A 20,808-nucleotide genomic window follows, 5' to 3' on the forward strand; every position below is an offset into this window, starting at 1 on the left:
TCTTTATCTCTTCATTTGATGTTTTAGGGTTTCAGGATTGTTGTATTCTCTGTTTGGCCTAGTTTTTCAGATCTTTGCAGTGGAGGGACGGCATGGTGCTTCTGCCTAGAGCGCCATTTTGCCAGAACTGAACAGCCTGTTTTGAATTTAAATTTAGTCCATCACTATTCTTGTGGCTACCCTGCAAAAGCTTCCTAAGATTTATGTTTCTGATCAAGTCATTAAAACATTATCAGGATGTCAGTGTTGAAATCTGTTTTTTCTAGCATTACCTCTCAGTTCTGACCAGGATAGTACCATAACTTTGCATAATGAGCATATCCCTACCTGGGAATAACCTCTTGTGGGGGGAAATCCAGTGACCATGGCATTAAAATCACAGATAGCATTATCTGGCTTGATTTTATTTGTAATTTAAGGATTCAGTGCTAATAGTGCCAAGAGTCCGGCTAAAATAACATAGGCTCTTTAAATTACACGTAAGAGCGGGCTTGTGGTTGCCCTTGGGAATGTCATCAGCTGGCACTTTGAGGACAGCATGATCAAAAGGACGGCCAGATCTGTGCGCGTGACTTTAACAAACTAAGGGTAGTCCTGGGTTGTAGAATATAGTTAAGTAAATTAAGAAGAGAGAGTTTGAAAAGCTGGAAGCTGAATATCACTTTTAAGAGTTGAATAGTAATTAACTTTATATTTAATACTAGAATATTATTTCATTTGAGAATTAGAAAAAGCTAAGGATGTAGTTAGGGAGCAGTAATTATTTTACTGTCTCAAGATAATAACCTGCAGGTATCTGAAAGAATGGAATTAACAGTCTGGAGTATAGCCTACAAAGTAATCACATCAGAAAGGTACAAATATGTAGACATTTGACTCTGTGCTGGCTGGTAGTTTTACCTTATTTCACCCAGAAAAGATAATCTGCTCACCTGTATTGCTGAAGGGTTGGTATTTGCTAGGCAGATAATGTTTCATAGATTTTCAACAACAGTAAGAACTTTAGGACTTGGTAATACTACTACTATCCTGTATATTTGTTTACTTTCTTTGTTGTTGTTAGGTGCCATCGAGTCAGTTCCAACTCATAGTGGCCCTGTGTACAACAGAACAAAACACTGCCTAGTCCTGTGCCATCTTCACAATCGTTGTTATGCTTAAGCCCATTGTTGCAGCCACTGTGTCAATCCATCTTATTGAGGGTCTTCCTCTTTTTCCCTGACCCTCTACTATACTAAGCATGATGTCCTTCTCCAGGGACTGATCCCTCCTGACAACATGTCCAAAGTATGTGAGACGTAGTCTCACCATCCTTGCTTCTAAGGAGCATTCTGGTTGTATTTCTTCCAGGACAGATTTGCTTGTTCTTTTGGCAGTCCTTGGTATATTCAATATTCTTCCCAACACCACAATTCAAAGGCGTCAATTCTTCTTCGGTCTTCCTTATTCATCGTCCAGCTTTCACGTGCATAGGAGGCGACTGAAAACACCATGGCTTGGGTCAGGCGCACCTTAGTCTCCAAGATGACATCTTTGCTTTTCAACACTTTAAAGAGGTCTTTTGCAGCAGAGTTGTGCAGTGCAATGCGTCTTTTGATTTCTTGACTGTTCTTTCCATGGGTGATGATTATGGATCCAAATAAAATGAAATCCTTGACAACTTCAATCTTTTCCCCATTTGTCATGATGTTGCTTATTGGTCCAGCTGTGAGGATTTTTGTTTTCTTTATGTTGAGGTGTAATCCACACTGAAGGCTGTGGTCTTTGATCTTCATCAGTAAGTGCTTCAAGTTTTCTTCATTTTCAGCAAGCAAGGTTGTGTCGTCTGTATAACGCAGGTTGTTAACAAGTCTTCCTCCAATCCTGATGCCCTGTTTTTCTTCATATAGTCCAGCTTCTTGGATTATTTGCTCAGCAAACATATCAAATAGGTATGGTGAAAGAATACAACCCTGACACACACCTTTTCTGACTTTAAACTATGCAGTATCCCCTTGTTCTGTTTGAACAGCTGCCTCTTGATATGTGTACAGGTTCCTCATGAGCACAATTAAGTGTTCTGGAATTCCTGTTCTTCGCAATGTTATCCATAATTTGTTATGATCCACATAGTCGAATGCCTTTACACAGTCAATAAAACACAGGTAAACATCTTTCTGGTATTCTCTGCTTTCAGCTAGGATCCATCTGACATCAGCAGTGATATCCCTGGTTCCACATCCTCCTCTGAATCTGGCTTGAATTTCTGGCAATTCCCTGTCAATATACTGCTGCAACCACTTTTGAATGATCTTCAGCAAAATTTTACTGGCATGTCATATTAATGATGTTGTTCAATATTTTCTGCATTCGGTGGGATCACCTTTCTTGGGAATAGGCATAAATACAGATCTCTTCCAGTCAGTTGGCCAGGTAGCTGTCTTCCAGATTTCTTGGCATAAAGTGAGTACTTCCAGCACTGCCTCTTACTTTCTTTAAGAACACTAATTTATGACTTTCATAAAATCCTGCAGAAGAGAAAATTGACTCTTAGCTTAAGTCTGACTTTCCTAAAGTCATAAAATAGACCCCAACTCTCCTGGTCCTGAATCCAGTGAGTCATTTCCATTTCATCTTGATACTTATGGTTATGATAGTATGGTCATCTGTTTCTCTATTAATACTCCCCTCCTGAAAATCAGACATTCTATATAGAATAACCACCAGGAGCTTATTTTCTACTGTTTTAAATGGGAAAAATTAAAATGCATTACATGTCAATCTAGAACTTCCAACCAGTTTCCTAAATATTAAACAAAACACAGAGAAAAATATCTATTTCTAAGTAACAAATATTATTAAAATGTTAGAGCTAAAAACAACTGTCTGCTCTCCAAATAGTTCAGTGTAGTTGGTAAGAAGCTATTGCTTTCTATGCAGTAATGCACAGCACACCTCCTTTGACACTCTGCATGCTTTATCAAATGTCTAGATGGGATTCTGATATTCTGTCAAGAATGTTAAGACTTTCCCTGCACATCGTTTTATTAAAAATGTATTGAATTTTGGGTATGTATGTATTAGTGTTTCCTATGTAAGCAGCCACTGAAAAATCATTGTATTAAGTTGGGATATTAAAAACCAAAAGGCCAAATGTCTTGTTATATGTATTTTTTCCACAATCAAAAAACGGAAACAAAAAGGCCTTACAGGGGGAAATGTTAGCCAGAGAAATGGCCTGCAACATGTGCTAGTAATTAACTGGCATTAAGCAGAGAAAATGAAAGCTAAAGCCAGTGAAAAATATAGTCACATAGTTCTCCATTCTGGATCCCCGTGGCACAGTAGTTAAGAGCTCAGGCTGCTAACCAAAAGGTCGGCAGTTCGAATCCAAAGCCGCTCCTTGGAAACCCTATGAGGTAGTTCTGTCTGTCCTATAGGGTCACTATGAATCAGAATCTACTGAATGGCAGTGGGTTTGGGTTTTTTTAGTTCTCTTATTTAGGGTTAATGCAGTTGTGTAGCTCAGAAAGCTAAGGTTCTTTCTGGCAATATCTTATTATTTACTAGGATAGCCGCAGCCGCTCGAGCCTAGAAGAGACTAGAGCAGAGTAGCTGGGAAAATTTAAGTGTAAACATGCAACTAACCACATATACCGAGGGTATCTCAAGGAGCTGACTCCATTTCAGGGCCTGGACCTTTAGCAGAAGCTCTTATTCTACCATTGTGTATCTGCAAGGTCTGAGTTTTTAAGTGGTTGCATATTTATGTTGTTGTTGTCGTCTATCGCCACGGAGTCAATTTCAACTCATGACAACGCCATGTGTTACAGAATAGAACTGCTCCCTAAGGTTTCCTTGGCTGTAATCTTTATGGAAGCAGGAGCCCTGGTGGTGTAGAATCTTTATTGTCAGGCCTTTTCTTCTGCGGAGCCATTAGGTAGGTTCGAACCACCAACCTTCTGGTTACCAGCCGAGTGCAAACTGTTTGCACCACCCAGGGACCTGCATATTCACGTACATAGCATTACTGCACGTGTACTGAGACCACTAGATGGCTAGTCTGAATTTTGCTCTTCTCTTTCTTACTGCTATCCTTTTCCTTCCTTTGCTTTCCTAACTCTGAACATCCTGTTTTCTAGGAGCTGAGCTCAGTACACAAGCTTTGGTATCTGTCAGACATCTAGGGTAGGAGGAGTGAAAGGAGGGCTGGCTTAAAATCGTAACTTGGAGATTGTGGCAATGGATTGCTTTTGGTTAAATGCTCTGCATTTGGAAAGCAGGCTACGTAGTTCCTCTAATCCAGAAATTCTCAACCTTTTGGGAATATATAGAGATAATTTTTCTTTATAGCTGTTATAGTCACTGATTCTACTTATGAGTATTTTATGGTGTTTTCTAATACAGTTTTGCTTGAACATTGCTTGATTACTATAGCTTTATAGTATGTTTTAAAGTAAGAAGTATGAGTCCTACTTTATTCTTCAAGATTGCTTTGGCTATTCAGGGTCCTGTGCCCTCCCACATGAGGACTGGCTTTTCCATTTTTGCAAAGAAGGCTGTTGGAATTTTGGTAAGGATTTCTTTGAATTTATAGATTGCTTTGGGGAGTATTGACATCTTAACTATATTGATCCTTCCAGCCCATGAACGTGTGTTGTCTTTCCATTTATTCAGGTCTTCCCTAGTTTCTTTCAATATGTTTTATAGCTTTCTGTGTACAAGTCTTTCACCTCCCCGGTTAAATTTATTCCTGGGTACTTTATTTTTTTTGCATGTTGTTGTGATTTGTATTTTGAGTTAGTACAAGTTCAAAGTGTAATACAAGTTTCTCAGAGCCAACATGGTGCTGATGCAGTGAACTTCTGGGTACAAATATGTGCATTTTAGGCCCAATTCTCTGTTACTAGTGTAAGCCCCTTAACAGCTTTGCATCTCTACAGCAAACTTGAAAGCTCTATCTTAGAAAGGCATTGTAGTTTCCTGATTATTTGAATGAATTCCTTGGTTTGGAATAACAAGGACCAAGGCTGTAGACCTAAATTTAAGGCATAAGAAGGTGAAAGGTTTTTACTTTAAGGAGAATTTGTAGAAAATGAAGATATAGACTCAGTCTGTGTGGAGCATGATATAGTTATAGTCTTTTAAACTAAGATATGTAGAATGTTGTTTATTGGACTTCCTAGGGAAATAAGCACATCACTCTGAGTATTCTCGTTTTTGCTTTTATTTTATGGAGGATTAAACTGCTTGGATGACTTGAAGTGCTGAGTTGGTATTTATTATTTGAATACACAGCAACAAAATTTTAGACGTAGTGTTATAATTCTTGCTTTTAAGTTAACAAAGGCAGAATTCTCACCAATTTTTTTTTTTTTTTTAATTTCAATGGCAAAGTAGAGCCATAAAGAAAGAGTTAGGAATAATATCTGCATTGAAGGTGAAAGACGATGAGTAGCTGACTATAAAGAGTCCTCGAAGGCTAAAAACCTATCAAAAACTGAGATAATTATTCTTGGATAATTTAAGAATAGCCAGGTATCGTTTCTATAACAGAATGAATAAATGTGACAAACCCACCAAGATAAACCTATGGAGAACAAGTCATAGATTTTAGGCTTATCTGTACAGTGCTTTATACATGGAGATATGTATTAATGCTTTTTAAAATTGATTCTCACTTTTTATTTATTTTATTGTGCTTTAGGTGAAAGTTTATAGCTCAAGTTAATTTCTTATATAAAAATTCATACACATATTGTTATGTGATACTAGTTACATTGCTGTAATGTGATAGCACACTCCCCTTTCCACCCTGGGTTTCCCGTGTCCATCCTAACAGCTCCTTTTCCTTTCTGCCTTCTCATCCTGCCTCCGGACAGGAGCCGCCCATTTGGTCTCGTGTATCTGCTTGAACTAAGAAGCACACTCTTCATGAGTATAATTTTATGTTTTATAGATCAGTCTAATCTTTGTCTGAAGAGTGGGCTTTGGGAATGGTTTTAGTTCCGGGTTAACAGAGCATCTGGGGGCCATGGCTTCAAGGGTTCCTCCAGTCTCAGTCAGACCATTAAGTCTGGTCTTTTTACATGAATTTGAGTTCTGGACCCCCCTTTTCCCATGTTCCATTAGGGACTCTCTGTTGTGTTCCCTGTCAGTGCGGTCATTGGTGGTAGCTGGGCACCATCTAGTTCTTCTGCTCTCAGGCTGATGAAGTCTCTGGTTTATGTGGCCCTTTTGTCTCCTGGGCTAATATTTTCCTTGTGTCTTTGGTCTTCTTCATTCGCCTTTGCTCCAAGTCACCTGGGACCAGTTGATGCATCTTAGATGGCCGCTTGCACGCTTTTAAGACCCCAGATGCCACTCACCAAAGTGGGATGCAGAACATTTTATTAATAAACTTTGTTATGCCTTTTGATCTAGATGTCCCCTGATACCATGGTCCCCAGACCCTAGCCCCTGCTATTCTGTCCCTTGAAGTGTTTGGTTGTGTTCAAGAAACTTCTTAGTTTTTGGTTTAGTCCAGTTGTGCTGACTTCTCCTGTATTGTGTTTGTCCTTCCCTTCACCTAAGATGATTCTTGTATACTACCTAGTTAGTGAATGTCCCTCTCCCTCCCTCCCCTAAAATTGATTTTTAAGAGTTATAATTAATAAAAGCCTCTTACAGCTATAAACTAAAAAGTGGTCCAAGTTAGGAAGGAAGTTAAGCTGGTGGGCCTTTTGTATTCCTTTTTCAGTCTCAGCTATTCCTCAAACCAAAAACTAGTAACTGTGGAGTTGATTCTGGCTAATGGCGACCCTATGTGTGTCACAGTGGAACTGTGCTCCATAAGGTTTTCAGTAGCTGATTTTTCAGAAGTAGATTGTCAGGACTTTCTTCTGAGGCACCTCTGGTGGACTCGAACCTCCAATTTTCAGTTAGCAGCAAAGTGGGTTAACTGTTTGCACCACCCAGGGACTCTACATATATTTCACTTTTTTTTTCCATCTAAGAAAAGGCCACCTGTAGCCTACAGAAAACACTGGACATGCCATTGGAGAAAATCAATGATCATTCCGGGAGTGGTGGTGGATGGTGTGTTTTCTCCTGTTACTAACGCTGATTCTTATTTGCAGTGTGGCTTCCTGGTGTGGTGCATGGCACCGAGCCCTTCTAACGGGGCTGAACTGCTCTACAAGCGCATCATCCGTCCTTTCTTTCTGAAGCATGAGTGCCAGGTAGATAGTGTGATGAAGGATCTGAAAGACAAAGCCAAAGAGACTGCAGATGCCATCACTAAAGAAGGTAAGACTCAGGGACAGCGTGGTTTACATGTGAAAGGAGATGTGATATACTAGGCCCAAATGGCAGGCTTCCTGATCTTGTCCTGTTAGCTTTCCTCAGCTAACTGCCAAGGCTACTCAGGGATTTCTTTCCAGACATTAGTTGTTGCTCTTTACTTTTTCCAAGATTCTTCTTTCATGCAACATTTAATGTTCATAGGGGTAGAAGAGGAGCTAAAAAGTCACTGAATTCTTGATATATTTTGCAGTTAGAACCAAAAGGATTTGCTTATGGATCAGGTGTGGAGTATGAGAGAGAGGAGTCTAGAAGGCCAAGGCTTTTAGCCTAAACAGGTGGAAGGACAGAATTGCCATTGAGCTGAGGAAGACTGAGTAGAACAGGTTTAGAGGGGAAAGTAAAGAACATGGTAAGTTTGAGATGTCTATTAGATACCTGTATGGAGCAGTCAAATAGCCAGATGGATATAGGCATCTACAGTTCAAGAGACAGTCTGGACTGGGGATATAAATTTGGGAGTCATAAACTTATAGGTGATTTATTAAGTATGAGACTGAATGAGATCACTAAGAAAGTGAGTGCAGGTAGAAAAAAGGTCCAAAGACTGAGCCCTTGTAGCCTCCAATTTAGAGATTAGGGAGATGAAAACAAACAAGCAAAGCAGACTGATAGGAAGTGGCCAGTTGAGGTAACAAGAAAATCATGATGGTGTGGTATTTTGGGGCCAAGTGAAGGAAATTTCAAAGAGAGAGGGAGTTATCAATTGTGTCACATGCTGCAGACAGGTCAAGATAATAAGGACTGAGAACTGACCACTTGATTTAGCAATGAGGAAGGCACTAGTCTTCTTGACAAAACAGATTTTGTAGAGTGGTGGGAGCAAAATCCTAACTGGAATAGATTTGATAGAATGGGAGGAAAGGCATTAGTGAATATAGACAACTCTTTGAGAATTTCCTGCAAAACAGAGCAGAAGAATGGGGCTATAACTGGAAAAATGAACTGGGGTCTGGGAATGACTTTTCCTTTTTTTTAGGGTAGGAAATTCAAAGTATGCTTGAAAATTAATGGGAGTGATCCATTAGAGAGCAAAAAATGATACATGTGAGATGAGTTGCTGGAGTTCTGTCCCTGAGTAAGCCAGAGGAGACAGGCTCTAGCGTACAGAGGGACTGGTCAGGGGTACAGGAATAGTTTTTCTATATGGACAGGAGGGAAATCAGGATTTATGAGTACAGATGATAGTGGGTGGATATATGTGATGGTGGGAGCTTATAGAAGTGATTTTCTGATTGCTGTAAACTTCTTGGTAAAGTAGGAAAGTCAGTTGAGATGAAGATGGAGAAGGAAGTGATGGAAAGAGGAGAAGATATGAAATAGTCGTCCAGGATGGGAGTTGGCAAAATTTTTCAGTCAAGGATCAGATAATAAATATTTTAGGTTTTGTGGGCCATAATTTCTCTGTTACGAATACTCAGCTATGTCATTGTAGTGCGAAAGCAGCCATAGACAATACATAAATGAATGAGTGTGGCTGTAGTTTGCTGGCCTGTGTTCTAGAATAGTGGAGAGTGAATGGACCAGGACAGTGTCCTATGATTGCAGGCAGCATTAAGAGCTCACTTGAGGTCTGGGTTTATGAATTTAAAGTGAACCCAGTTGGTGTGATTTTCTCCAGCCACATTCAGCTACATGGATGCAGCTGTAGAATAGGCGAAAGTTGTGTCAAGGTTGTGATTTTGTTAAGCATAAACTACAAAGTGAGAGTGGGACTAGGGAGTGGTTTTAACGTTTGTGGAATTTAAACTGGGTAAAGAGGGAAGTGAGGACATATGAAAAATGAGGAACAGTGAAAAAGGTAGTGGTAGGATCAATGGATCATAAAACCAGGTTGGGTGAGGAACTCTGGATCAGGATGGTTACAGGGAGTGAGCTGCAAAGATAAGTGCTGGTAGCCCAAGAGTGGCATGTTTGCCATTGAGATTATGGCAAGATTGGAGTTATTGGAAATGACAAGGATTGTGGGAGTGAGTGGCTGTGTGTCTTAGTTACCTAGTGCTGCTACAACAGAAATACCACAAGTGGATGGTTTTAACGAAGAGAAGTTTATTTCCTCACAGTCAAAGTAAGCTAAAAGTCCAAATTCAGGGCATCAGCTCCAGGGGAAGGCTTTTTCTCTGTCAGCCTTCTTCTGTTTGGTGTTCCCCCAGATTAGGAGCTTCTCTGCAAAGGATGTGCTCTGCTCCCGGCACTGCTTTCTTGATGGTATGAGGTCCCCAACTCTCTGCTTGCTTCCTTTTCCTTTTATCTCTTGAGAGATAAAAGGTGGTGCAGGCCACACCCCAGGGAAACTCCCTTTACATTGATCAGGGATGTGACCTGAGTAAAGGTGGTGTTACAATCCCACCCTAATCCTCTTTTTAACATAAAATTACAATCACAAAATGGAGGCCAACCACACAATTCGGAGAATCATGGCCCAGCCAAATGGATACACACATTTTTGGGGGGACATAACTCAAACCATGACACTGTGTTAGGATGGAATATAAAGGTTATTGGAGGGGAGGAACTAAGAGGTCAGAGTATTGGAAGAATCATTTAGCTCTATATGGATAGTGAAATCACCAATAATTAAAACAGGAGTGGTGTTAGAGAGTAACAGTAAATTAGAAGCTAAAATCTTGAAAAAATGAGGGAGAGCCCAGGGGTCAGAGATGAATGGAAAAAAGGAAGGCTAGTGGAGATATAATCTGTTGACATGAGATTCTCAAAGTGGCAATGAAAAACAAAAACAACACCTACCAGACCTCCAGACCCAGCGGTACTAGGGTCATGGGGGAAGAAACAGCCACCACTTGAGAGGGCTACAGGAAAACAATGCCCTCGGGACAGCCAGATTTGGAGAAATGGATGAGGGAGAATAAAGTAGACTTTGCTGCTGCTGCTGCTGCTGATGGGTCTTGAGTTCCAGAGGACATAAGTGTTTTAGAAATTGGAGAAAAGTGCGAGATGGGCATAGAATAGGGGATCTTTTAGAGCTCTCTGGTAATTAAAATGTGGGAGATTAGAGGGGGCCTGATCACTGGGGAAATAAGATCCCTGCCAAGACAGTCCTCCAGCAGCACTGACATCTAGTGGTGATGTGTTCACCCCATTTTTCCCTCACAGACATCTCTCCCCACTGGAGTCTTATTTTTGGGCACACAGTTCTAGTCTTCAATAAATTTTTCTAAGATTTTAAGTGTTTTCTAACTTGTAGCCTTCATATCCTTCCACTTTGGAATTGCCAGTTTATTTTTGTTTTAAATCTTTTATTTATTGTGGTAAAAGATACATACCATTTGCCATTTTAACCATTTTTAAGTGTACCATTCAGTGGCATTAATTACATTCACTATGTTGTGAAACCATCACCACTATCTATTTCCACAGTGGGTTTTTTTTTTTTTTAAATGATTTGTTGATGTGGGAACATCTTTTCATGTGCTTATTGTCATTTGTTATCTTCTATGGTGAAATGTCTATTCAAGTCCTTTGCCCATTTTTAAAATTGGGTTTTTTTGTTGTTGAGTTGTAGGAATTCTTTACATATTCTGAAAATTAAACCCTTATCAGATATCAAAACCAAACTGCTGTCAAGTCAGTTCCGACTCACAGCATCCCTGTAGGACAGAGTAGAACTGCCCCATAGGGTTTCCAAGGCTGAAATCTTTACGGAAGCAGACTGCCACATCTTTCTCCCACAGAGCGGCTGGTGGCTTCGAACCACCAGTCTTCCCATTAGTAGCCAAATGCTTAACCACTGCGTCATCCTGTGGGTTGTCTTTTCACTTTCTTGATAGTGTCCTTTGATGCATAAAAGTTTTTGGTTTTTATAAAGTCCAGTTTATGTATTCTTTTATTGCCTGTGTTTTTGGTGTCTAGGAATCCATTGCCAAATCCAAGATTATAAAGATTTACTCCTATATTTTTCTACCAAGAGATTAATGATTTTAGCTTTTGTATTTAGGTCATTGATCCATTTTGAGTTAATTTTTCTATGTGGTGTGAGATAGGGATCCAACTTCATTTTTTTGCATGTGTAAATCCAGTTGTCCCAGCACCATTTATTGAAGAGACAATTCTTCCTTGCTCAATGGACTTGGCACCCTTGTAAAAAATCAGCCACAGATGTATAGGTTTATTCCTGGAATTTCAGTTCTATTCCTTAGGTCTGTATGTCTGTTCTTATGCCACCTGCACTGTTTTGATTTACTGTAGCTTTGTACTAAGCTTGCAAGATTGTTTTGTCTATTTGGGACCTCCTGCAGTTCTATATGAATTTGAGGATTGACTTTTACATTTTTGCAAAACATGTTTTGGGATTTTGATAGGGATTGCATTGAATTAGGATCACTTTGGATATTACTGTCATCTTAATGATACTGCATTCCAGTACATAAACATGTACATCCTTCTGTTAATTTAGGTCTTTAATTTCTTTCTGTAATGTTTTATAGTTTCCAGTGCACAGATTTTTCACCTCCTGGGTTATATTTATTCCTAAGTATTTTATTCCTTTAGATGCTATTGTAAATGGAATTGCTTTCTTAATTTCCTTTTTGGATTACTCATTGCTGATTTATAGAAACTGGACTAATTGACTTTTGTATGTTCAGTTTGTATACTGCAAATATGCAGAATTTATTAGCTCTAGTAGCTTTCTTGTAGATTCTTTTGGGTTTTCTACATACAGGATCATATCAACTGCAAATAGAGATAATTTTTCTTCGTCCTTTCCATTTTGGATGCCTTTTCTTTCCTTTTTTTTCACCCTAATTGCTCTGGCTAGATCTTCCAATACAATGTTAAATAGCAGTGGTGAAAGGGGGCATCTTAGTCTTGTTAAGTCTTTCACCATTGAGTATGATGTTAGCTGTGGTTCTTTCATACATACCCTTTATCAGGTGGAGGAAGGGCCTTTCTATTCTTAGCTGCTTATGTGTTTTTATCATGAAAGTGTGTTGGATTTTGTCAGATGCTTTTTCTGTGTCAATTGAGATCATGTGGTATCTTATACTGATGGATTTTCTAATGTTGAACTACTCTTGCATTCCTGGGATAAATCCCACTTGGGCGTGGTATAATAATCCTTTTAATACGCTGTTGGATTAGTTTTGCTAGTATTTTGTTGTAGAGTTTTTGCATCTACATTCATAACGGGTATTGGTCTGTGGTTTTTGTTTTTTGTGGTATCTCATCTTGCTTTGGAAATCAATAATACTGGCTTCGTAGAATTAGTTAGGAAGTTTTCCTTCCTCTTCTGTTTTTTGAAAGAGTTTGAGAAGGACTGGTATTTGTCTGCATTTCTTAGCCTCTTGGTTCTCTTAGATACCAATATGCTAAAATCCAGTTTTACTTTTGTATGGTACATTCCTAAGCAGGAGTGTGAGAATTAAAATAAGTTGGGAGGAACTTACATGCTAGCACATTTTAGACTTTTCTCAAAGCTTCTGGATTCACTAGGAAGTAAAATTTTACAAAGGGCTAGTTAAGAGACAAGTTGCAATTTCTTCTTTGTTAACTTTGTTCAGTTTTTTAATTGAGTGAAAGGAGAGCAGCTATCAGGCAGTTGGCGGACAAGGACAGACTTCTTGGCTGTCATCACTGAGAGTCTGGCCTCCATCAGAAACAGTTGCACTTTGTGGAATCTCACAGGAGGCCCTGGTGTCTTCTGCATAATCCCCCTACTTCCCTCGGCCCATCACAAACCACACTGGTTCTTACAGCACATTCCAAGCCATGTGGTAATTAGGAAAGGGAAGGCTTAGTCACCTACAGATGTAAGAATATTTTCTTGATGAAAGTAGTATTGTTTCTTATGGCCACTAACTTGCAAACTTGCAGCAAACTCTTACTTCCAATCATAGGAGGAAATGGTGGCATAGTAAGATAGTAATATTTGTATACATATACCATCATCTCTGGGATTGCAGTTATTGGAAATGACAATCCCTGGAATGAAGACTTTCTCTGATTTTTTTTTTTTTCACCATGGGACTGATACGATGACCAAGTTGCCATGAGATTGGTACGTAGTGAAATCTTACAGGCGAGCACCCAGATACAAACAAAAATTTCTTGGTTATACAGAAGAACACTGTATCGCTAAGGAATCTCTGCTTGTTTTAACAAAGTAGGGCAGCAGGCAGATAGCTTAGGTGACACTGTCACTACAAGGGGCTTAAACTAGATGACTTTTAAGAACTTCTTTGCTCAAGAATTCAGGATTTGTGTTCTGAGGGAAGTACCTTGACTACTTCCTGCAGACCCTCTTAACCCTGACTACAAACCTCAGTGTGCTTTCCTCTGAACATGACTCATCCAAGTTTTGTTATCTAGTAGCTACGTTAGGCACAGAGCCTATGCTGCAAAGAGGTTTGATGTGATTTTCTTTCCCTCCTTAATAGCGAAGAAAGCTACCGTGAATTTACTGGGTGAAGAAAAGAAGAGCACCTAAACCACCGACTGGATGAAACCTTTCTGCCCTCTCCATACCTTCCTGTTAGAGCTTGATGTTATATTAGGGACTGTGGTATGATCATTTTATAATGTTGCCTTGGAAACATTTTGATATATTGAAAAACGAATTTTTTTTTTTTTTTTTTTTTTGCTTATTTTTACTGTCTATGTACGTAGGGAACATTTTAAATTTAATGCAGTGGACAGTGTCCAAATTTTTAGAAAATTTGTCTCTAGGAAGGGAAGGATACATGTTACTGTCCTGCAGGAAATATAAACTTAAAATTACGTGTCTCATAGGTTCTGTATTTCACTGGGCTTTCTCTGCATGCATTTTCTCTGTACTTATATTTAGTATATTCTATGGTTCTTCATGTAATGTACAATTTTCTATAATTCTTAAATGTTTTTAATGTATTTGTGCATATATATGTATATACATATATATATGGATATGCGACTGGCTAACTATACATGCATAATTCTCATGGGGAAGGGAACGTCACATATGCTATCTATAACTTCTGTACAATAAGCCCACCTGCCAAAAGCTGAAGGTTCCATTGTGCTGTTGTGATCTGCTAAATAACACTTCAGAAAATACTAATGAGTAATATTTCAGATGAACAGAGTTAAGTGAGAAATGAGGTTGAATGGTTGGTTTCCTAACATTGAAGCAACTGAATCCCAGGACAGCTTTGTGAAGCAGTTAGTCTTGAACGGGGAAATGTACACATGTATTCGTTATCTATATCTCCCAGTTCCTTATAGAACTAGTTAATACTGTCTGGTGGCCTTTTTAAAAAATCTGCTTATGAGCTTTAGATTTGTCTGTTTATAAGATGTTAAAATGGAAACCATCCTTGATTTCACCTTCAAAGCTGAGTAACATGTTGGTTTAGACTTCTTTCGCAATCTTACTTTTGCTTTTTTTAATTTTAACCAGTTTAAGGAACGTCCAAAGACTTGACCAGCTCTGATTACATATGTGTTCTTGTTTATATTATTAGCTACAACATGCTAATGATGACATCTGCTCTAAGAGCAATTCTGATGAAAGGAAGTAGGATGGAACCTATAATCTAGTTGGCAGTGGTTGTGTCAAACTGCCTTCATCTCCTTTCTCTTGGGCCTGCAAGGGCTTTAAGGTCAAACACAAGAAGCTTCCCTAACTTACAAGTCAGAATCATTAGTAATCCATTTAAATGACTTCATCTTTATTCTGTTTTGATAAATCCTGTATAATTATACAGTTTAGGTACAGAACAAAAAAGTTAATGCCTCCAACTTGATCAGCCAAGTAGTTTATATGGGTCTTGACAGCTTGTTTGGACTAGAAAACCTGAGCTTTACATCATAACATTAGGATCCTTTTGAATTGGACTAAACTTGACTAAAAGAAGAATACAACAAAATTAACAAGATTAAATATTCAGCCAGTAAAACTGTTTTTGTAAGGCAAATAAAAATGATTAGTTCTCCTTTAGATAACAAGGTAAGATCATAATGATGCCTCATGATGTAAAATATATTGACGGTATTAAAAATAGGGGATTAAATCCCCAAAATATTATAATACGGATAGTGGCATTTTTCTTTTTCGGGCAAAAACAGTGTTAATTAAAGGCGTTTTATTAAACTTTCCTTAAAAAAAAAAAAAGTTTAGAAGTTTAGAGAGCATTTAGTTGTCACTGGGAGAAAAATCAAGCCATATATATATAGTGCCTGAGTATTTAAATTCCTTTTCCATAATAACAAACTATGCTTTTCTTGGTGGCAGAGGAATGAAAATTAGCAACTTCTAGCATACACATGGGGTTGCCAAGAGTCTCAATTTACTGGCCAGCAACTAACAAGTATACAGAATATGTAATCAGGTTGTTTAGTACACAGACTATATAACTTTTAGTATACAGAAAATATAATCAGAAAGACAGGGAGGCATGAAAGTTGCTATTGCTCATACATAATGTTTATAGGCTAATATCTGTTTAAAAACTATTAATATATTCTGAATGCCAATTTTTTTTTGTCCTGTTGATAACATAGCTTTCTTCTATAATGCATTTTGCAAGAAATTTAAGTCACAGTTTTTGGCAGTTGAAGTGTGCATATAATGGCAGAAGTTATGAGTTGAGCAACTGTCTCAGTTTAGATTTCCCAAATAAAAAGTTTCCAGGGCTATAATATTTGAAAAACTTAACTTTGTGCCTGTGTCTCCCTAGAAGACAAGCGTTTATTTGTATGTGAATGGTCTTTTGAGACTACGTGAAGCTATAAAATTCCTGCTTGACATTTTAAATTCTTCAAAAAGAAGGAAATAATTCCTGCAGCAATTATTCCCTTCCTGGAAAGCTTCAATCATCAAAGTTACTGCTACTTTGGGGAAGTCTTCTACCCACAGCCTGAAGAAAATGAGCATAGCCCTTAGATAAGTTATCACCTATCCTGAAGATGTGCTGTATTGAATGGAAATGAATGTAAATAAAATTTAATTATCTCATTTAACTGTTATTTTTATTTTGTGGGGCTTGTTTTTTTAACCCAAAATTATTTAAGTAAAATCTTAATACAGAGGAATGAACACTAAACACTGCTGTTTATTAACTCCATTCCTCAGTGGCCTGTTATTTTCTCCTGGTGGTTACTACCTATCAGGGGAAAAAACTTTTCCTAAAGAAAACATCACAACCCCCCCCCCAAAAAAGTCTCTCCCAATCATCACTACTAGATTTAAAGGGGAGCCCTGGTGGTGCAGTACTTAAAGAGCTCAGCTGCTAACCAAAAGGTCAGTAGTACAAATCCACCAACTGCTCTTTGGAAACCCTATGGGGCAGTTCTTCTCTGTCCTGTGGGTCACTATAAGTTGAATTAGACTTGATGGCAATGGGTTTTAGATTTAAAGGAAATATAAACGACTGTTCTCTACCTGCATATTGTACTACATGCAAAGAAGTCTCCTATGATGATATAGTAGGTAAGTGTATTTTGATATACAGGCAGTCCCTGGGTTATGAATGTCTTAACTTACATACAACCTGTACTTACGAGTATCATGGCAGGGGAGCCCTGGTGGCCCTGTGGTTAAGAGCTCAGGCTGCTAACCAAAAGGCTGGCAGTCTGAATCCACCATCTGCTCCTTGAAAACCCTATGGGGGCAGTTCTGCTCTGTCCTATAGGGTCACTATGAGTTGGAATCAACTTGATGGCAACGAGTTTTTGGTTTAGAGGTCAGAGTCCAAAATGAATTGGCAAGGTTATGTTCCTTCTGGAGGCTCTAGGGGAGAATCCATTTCCTTGCCTTTTCCACCTTCTAGAGGCTGCTCGCATTCCTTGGTTCATGGTCCCCTATAAGCTGGACCTGTGCTTCTGTGGTCACATCTCCTCCTCTGACTCTGATCCTCCTGCTTCCCTCTTCTAAGGACCATTTTGAGTACACTGGGCCCTACTGGATAATCCAGGATAATCTCCCCATCTCAAGATTCTTAATCTTATCTGCAAAGTTCCTTTTGCCATGTAGGGTAACATTCACAGGTTTTTGGGACTGGGATGTGGGGGTGGGAGGGGCAGCACCCTGGGTGGTGCAAAGAGTTAACGCACCAAAAGTTCAAGTCCACCCAGAGGCACTTCAGAATCCTGGCGAAGTAATTCCAAGAAAGCAGCCATTGAAAACTTTACGGAGCAAAAGTTTTATTCTGACACACATAGGGTCGCCATGAGTTGGAATCAACTCGACAGTGGCTGGTTTTTGGATTCTGCCTACCACACCTAGTCTCTTTAAGTATAGATATCTCATTATAAAGTCACCCCCAATGTCAGGGGGAAAAAAAAAAAACTATAAAGAGCATATCTTAATGTTAGGAAGAAACTAAAGGAAGACTGGTGAAAGCTACCCTATACCTATCCAGGTAAAAGAAAGGAGGTTTATCCTCTGGAAATAGTAAGAGGGTCTCTGGAACGGGGGACACAGGCAGAGTTGAGGGAGGGGCACTATATTAGAACTGAGTGAATATATACAGACTGAATGCTTCTCCTCACCCAGCCTCTACCACTAGGCTTCCAGAGACTGACAGGCAGACCTTTATCCTCCTGGAAGAATGGAAGACTCTTCTCTGACAAAGCTGAACAGCCTAAGAGAAAACACCTGTGATGCTGGAAATTCTCTGAATTTCTACCTTTTTTTATCTTTTGCTCTTAAATCTGAGCAGAATACTGAAAACCTCTTAACATGACGGGCCAAAATAGAAATGGGAAAAAAGGAACTTGGAAACAAAGATTATAAAACATACCCTGAGATAAGACAAACTGCAACCATGAAATAAGGATAGAATCTAGAAAAATAAAACATTCTGATGAAAAAAAGCCTAGAGAAGTTGAAAAGATAATGAAAATTTATTACAAGGGGTGGAAGATACAGCTGAGAAAATCTAGGAAGTAAAGTAAAATGGCAAACGAAAATAAGGGGAAAGAAAATTTGAGCACTAGTGTGGCAGGTCCAACACCCAAATAAACAGTTCCGAGAAGGGTCAGAAAGGGGAGAAAAATCAGTGAAATTTTCAAGAAAACCTCCCAGAAAGGGGACATTGTTGACACATCACAGAGTTGGCAACCAATGTCACAAAACCTGTGTATTGTTTAATAAACTAATCTGCTCTCCAAACTTTCAACTAAAGCACAATAAAAATAAATACAACCTGAATTCTAAAAACAAACCTCCCAAAACTCAAGGACACGGAAGTTTCCATACTGAAAGGGTCCGCTGGGTACCAAGTACAAGGGACAACAAATGACCCACACAAAGTACACTATCATGATATTTCAGAATACTGAGAACCAGATTTTGAGTTTCAACAAGAAAAAAGTGGGTCACAAAGATTATGAATCAGAATGGCTTGGTCGTTCCTTCATCAATAAGAGAAGTCAGAAGACCAGAAGCAATGCCTTTCGAACATGTGAAATAAAATATCCTGTTCTAATTCTATACCCAGCCAAACAATGTTTGAGTAGTTGTTGTTAGGTGCCATCAAGCTGGTTTCAACTCAGTGACCCCATGCACAAGAGAACAAAACTGCCCAGTCCTGTGCCATCCTCAAAATTCTTGAGAGTAGGATGATGACATTTTCAGACATATAAACCCTAAGAACATTTACCTCCCTTACATTTTTCTCAGAAAGATCCTAAAGATGAGCTACACAAAACAAGAGTAACCCAAGGAAGAGGAACATGGAATAAACAGGTTATCCAAAACAGTAAAGCAGTGAAATGAGTCACACCCAAGAGAGAACTCAGAGTGAAGACGTGCACTAGGCCTATAGGGTAACTAGCAGACATTAGAGCCAGACAAAAAGCTCCAGAAGAGACTTCTGAAAGATGACATTAATAACCTACCTGATGTGAATGATTTTTATGAAAGGATATTTTGACAACTGATAGTTTGTGGCTGCATTTGTGAATATTTAGCAACTAAGCAAATGAAAGATCAAGACAGTAGCTAGCTCCAAGGAAAACAAAAAGTCATACAGAAAACAAAACTTCAGTTGTTCTCAAACTTTAATGTACACAGAACCACCCAGGGATGCTGTGATATGCATTCTGGTTCCAGGCAGGGGCCAAAGATTCTGCATTTCTCGTAAGCTGTCAGGCGAGGCCAATGCTGCTGGACCCCCAATTATACTTTTAAGTAGCAAAGGTATCACATGGCTTAGCTATGAATAAATACACGGTAATAATCTGAACTCTGAATAGTGATCAATATTATGAAATATAGGATGGGAAGATGGGAAGCATACATGCATGTGGTATGTGAGAAGGAAGAAAAATTAAATCCTCATCTTCCACAGAGGGGGAAGTTAATGCCTAAAACTGAAACAAACTCTCTTAAAACTAGACAACTCTTAAATTGCATAGTCTTTAAAAAGTGGGCAAAGGACATGAACACAGTTCACTGAAACAAATACAAGGTATTTCAACATAAGATTAAATGCTCAAACTTGATCTTTACAGATGATTCCATTTTCCACTTATCGATGAGCAAATAAGGTCAATAATGCACTGACTGCAATGTGTGGAAAAACCAATATTGTTACAGCTACGGTTTTAAAACCTCTTCTTACAATCCTTATTACCCCATAACGAAAACAATTTTAGATTCATCTGTGGCAAACTTTTTAAGCCTGCTGCCCCAGTATCCATTCTCAACTGCTTTCTTCCTTGGCCACCTCTACTATCAGGGCTAAAAAAGCTATGTATTCACTGTTCCAGTCTCCCTTGCAACTAGAGGTGAACATGTGCCACAGTTCTTGACGACAAGTAGAAGTCTGCTGGGAGGGATTTTGAGAAATCCTTTGCTTTACTTTTAAAGGGGGACAAAGTTGGCACTGTCAGCCCTCGTACAAACTTGAGGCAACAATCGTAATGATGTCAGAAACATGCCCACAGATGGTGGAAAGATACAAAGAGGGTATCACTGAGCAGCTAAACCAACACCTGTAAAAACCTACCTTTGGGATTCCTGTTATGTGAAAAAAATAAACTCCTGCTAAAGTTCCTCAGCGTTTTGGTACACAACAAAACACATCCTTAAGTGATTTATTTTCCCAATGAGGACTGCTCAGAATTGTTTTGCACACCTCCCCCGCTCAATATTTACTTATAAGCTATATAAACTGCTGTCCTATTATGTCCACTATAAAACACGTAACATAGAAATGGTTAAATGGTGACAAAAAAATATGAATAGAAATGCTAATGTTTCTTCCTGCACACCAATGGATCATGTTCATATAGCTTGGGGTGTGCAGCCCCATTTTAAAGCTATGCAATTTTGGGTTCGCTTATTTTAGAGTCAGTTGGGATTGTTTGATTTGCAAGCAATGAAAACTTGAAAAAGGGATTTACTGGAAAGATATAAGGTAGCTCAGAAAATTCAAGGAAGAGCTAAACAACCAGCCATCTGGAAGAAAGAAAATCAGGACAGCTCAAAGTTGGAGCTCATTAGATGTCTTAGCTCCCAGCACCATCTATACTTTTGTTTCTACTCCA

The 20,808-nt window shown here is 38.9% G+C and overlaps 1 protein-coding gene across 1 annotated transcript in view; it reads left to right on the forward strand.

The window, feature by feature from the left end:
* REEP5 (receptor accessory protein 5) overlaps positions 1–16,281 on the forward strand; it is a 55,870-nt gene extending 39,589 nt beyond the window's left edge. The window contains exons 4-5 of the mRNA XM_004376990.2: positions 7,098–7,266; positions 13,716–16,281. Coding sequence (XP_004377047.1) covers positions 7,098–7,266; positions 13,716–13,765 — 219 coding nt within the window. The 3' untranslated portion in view covers positions 13,766–16,281. The remainder of the gene's footprint in view (positions 1–7,097; positions 7,267–13,715) is intronic.
* The last annotated feature ends 4,527 nt before the right edge of the window (positions 16,282–20,808 follow it).

Source organism: Trichechus manatus, unplaced genomic scaffold (genome assembly GCF_000243295.1).
Source record: "Trichechus manatus latirostris isolate Lorelei unplaced genomic scaffold, TriManLat1.0 scaffold00047, whole genome shotgun sequence".
NCBI classification, from domain to species: domain Eukaryota; kingdom Metazoa; phylum Chordata; class Mammalia; order Sirenia; family Trichechidae; genus Trichechus; species Trichechus manatus.